At 43.8% G+C, this 2,922-nt stretch overlaps 1 protein-coding gene across 1 annotated transcript in view; it reads left to right on the top strand.

Moving 5' to 3' along the window:
• Positions 1–2,922, top strand: part of LOC117935180 (broad substrate specificity ATP-binding cassette transporter ABCG2-like) — a 17,738-nt gene that overhangs the window by 6,515 nt on the left and 8,301 nt on the right. The window contains exons 6-9 of the mRNA XM_034857318.1: positions 423–559; positions 1,770–1,818; positions 1,898–1,996; positions 2,573–2,677. Of these exons, the coding sequence (XP_034713209.1) occupies positions 423–559; positions 1,770–1,818; positions 1,898–1,996; positions 2,573–2,677 (390 nt within the window). The remainder of the gene's footprint in view (positions 1–422; positions 560–1,769; positions 1,819–1,897; positions 1,997–2,572; positions 2,678–2,922) is intronic.

The raw sequence follows: 2,922 nt of genomic DNA, 5'->3' as shown, positions 1-2,922 counted from the left end.
GGGAGACAGACAGGGAGGGAGACAGACAGGGAGGGAGACAGGGAGACAGACAGGGAGAGACACAGACAGACACGCACACAGATAGAGAGGCAGACAGACAGACAGACAGACAGACGCACAAAGACACACAATAGAATAGATGTTTATTGCCATTTTACAAAATATATTTAAAAAAACAATAGAAAAATTTGCAATAAAAGTATAAAAATAAATTAAAATAAATTAAAAAATATTAAAAATCAATACAGAGACAAAAAACAAAACAGCTGTAAGATCAATCAAGTTTAAAAATTGCACACGTTGTATGAATTTATTTATTTTATTGATATCGATCCCGAGATATTTTCACGTTGTTACTCCACACACGCGAAGCATAACGCTGCACTGGACACCTACCGCGGATAAAAACTACAAAGATGGAGACCGTTTGTCTTGCTGTTGTCCCTTCCTGTTTAGGATGGCGAACAACGGGCGCACCATCATCCTCTCCATCCACCAGCCGCGCTACTCCATCTACCGGCTGTTCGACAGCCTCACGCTGCTCGTCACCGGGAAGATGGTCTGCTCCTCCGTCACGCTCCTTCACTTCCTGCCTTTCTTTCTTTCTTTCTTTCGTTTGTTCCATGAGCTTCTGTTCTTCGCTTGTTCCCCTAAATATTTCTTGTATTTGATCCTAGTATTATTTCATGTATATTGTATCCTAGTATTTCCTTTATATTTATATTCTGTGCTGTGATTGATTTTGCAGCTTTAACACTATAATATCTATCTCTCTATTTATCTCTTTATCTATCTCTCCATCCATCTATCTATCTACATATCTATCTCTCCATCCATCTATCTATCTACCTATCTATCTCTCCATCTAGCTATCTCTCTATCTATCTATCTACATATCTATCTCTCCATCCATCTATCTCTCCATCCATCTATCCATCTATCTTCCTATCCATCTCTACATCTATCTATCCATCTCTCTATCTCTCCATCCATCTATCTCTCCATCCATCCGTCTATCTCTCCATCCATCCATCCATCTATCTCCCTATCTATCTCTCCATCCATCTATCTCTCCATCCATCCGTCTATCTCTCCATCCATCTATCTCCCTATCTATCTCTCCATCCATCTATCTCTCCATCCATCCGTCTATCTCTCCATCCATCCATCCATCTATCTCCCCATCCATCTATCTCTCCATCCATCCGTCTATCTCTCCATCCAGCCATCCATCCATCTCCCTATCTATCTCTCCATCCATCTATCTCTCCATCTCTCTCTCTCATCCATCCATCTATCTCCCTATCTATCTCTCCATCTCTCTATCCATCCATCCATCTCTCCATCTGTCCATCCGTCTATCTGTCTATCTTTCTTTCTATTTGTCTTTGTTTCCTTCTGTAACTTTTTTGAATCGCTCTATTTATTTTTTCATATTTTGTTGTTTGCGATGCTTTTCTTTCTCATTCATCTGTCTTTCCTTTGTCACTTTTTCTGGTTTCTAAAAACAAATTGTCACACTCTCTCTTTCTTTTTTTAGCTTTATTTTCTCCTGTTGTTGTTGCTCCGTCTCTTCGTCTCTTTCTTTTTTTACGATTGCTTTTCTTCTTCCTATTGTCTCTTGTTCTGTTTTATTGCTCCTCTTCTTTATCTTTGTGTCTTTTTATGAGCGTCCTCACCTTTTCTTCCCACCTCTTAAAAATCCCTCTCTTCTTCTCTCCTTCGTTGTGCATTCACTTAATTAATGAATCACTTCCCATGATGCTCAGGTGTACCACGGCCCGGCTCAGACCGCCCTGGACTACTTCTCCGACATCGGTAGGAACATTACAATGAGCACAGTGTAACACGATGGGATGAGCTGGACGTAACTAGGGTTTGGGACTTCATTTCCCAGGATACACCTGTGAGCCGCACAACAACCCAGCTGACTTCTTCCTGGACATTATCAACGGAGACTCGACCGCCGTCGCCCTCAACAGCACCGACAAGGAAGGTGTGTTAAAGGGGGTCGGGTCAGGTTTTTTGGGGGGGTCGGTAGCTCAGTCAGGGAACCAGAAGGTCGCTGGTTCAAGTCCCCATACGGACCCCACGTATGGTGGTGGACTGGTAGGTGGTGAGATGCCAGTTCCTAGCACTGCCAAGGTGCTTTTGAGCAAGGCACCGAATCGCTCATAATTTAATTGAATGTGTAAATTGAAGGGGGCTCAGTCTGTAGGGGAGTTGGGTTGGGATCCGGAGGGTCGCTGGATCAATCCCCGTATAGACCATGGTGTGGTGGTGGAGTGGTAGCACTGCCAAGGCGCTCTTGAGCAAGGCACCGAACCCCCAACTGCTCGGGGCGCCTTTCCATGGGCGCCCCCCCCCCACACACACACACACACAGACACACTCAGACATCTCTCCATTGGTGCATGTATAGATAATGAGCCTGTGTGTGTAGTTGTAATGTGTTTAATAACAACAAATCGTAATTTCTAATAAAAGACACATTTTGGACGATTCCTATCTTTCTTTCTTTCTTTCTTGCCTCCCTCCCTCCCTCCCTCCCTCCCTCCCTCCCTCCTTCCAGATCCAGATTCAGACTTGGTGTCCAAGTCCAAACGGGGGATTGAGGACAAACTCGTTGAGGACTATAAGAGCAGCCAGCACTTCCGACAGACCAGAGCAGAGCTGGGTGCGTCCATCTCTTTATGTGTGTTTACGTTAAACGGAGTTACAGTTTAACCACTGATACAACCTATGTTCTCTGTGCTGAGTTCACGTGAGACTTGGAGCAAAGTCTCATGTTGTGTCGAGACTTCGTAGTGATTTTAAAAAGTTATTTTTAGGCTAGCATAGTAGCGCCTCTAGCTCTCTTATTCAAAAGGCCACTTGACCGAAAAACGGTAAATATGAAAAGTGGGGCTTCTGTCCTAATTA

Source organism: Etheostoma cragini, chromosome 19 (genome assembly GCF_013103735.1).
Source record: "Etheostoma cragini isolate CJK2018 chromosome 19, CSU_Ecrag_1.0, whole genome shotgun sequence".
Classification (NCBI taxonomy): domain Eukaryota; kingdom Metazoa; phylum Chordata; class Actinopteri; order Perciformes; family Percidae; genus Etheostoma; species Etheostoma cragini.
Note: the sequence above shows the minus strand (reverse complement) of the source record. Positions and strands in the feature narration are given on the sequence as shown.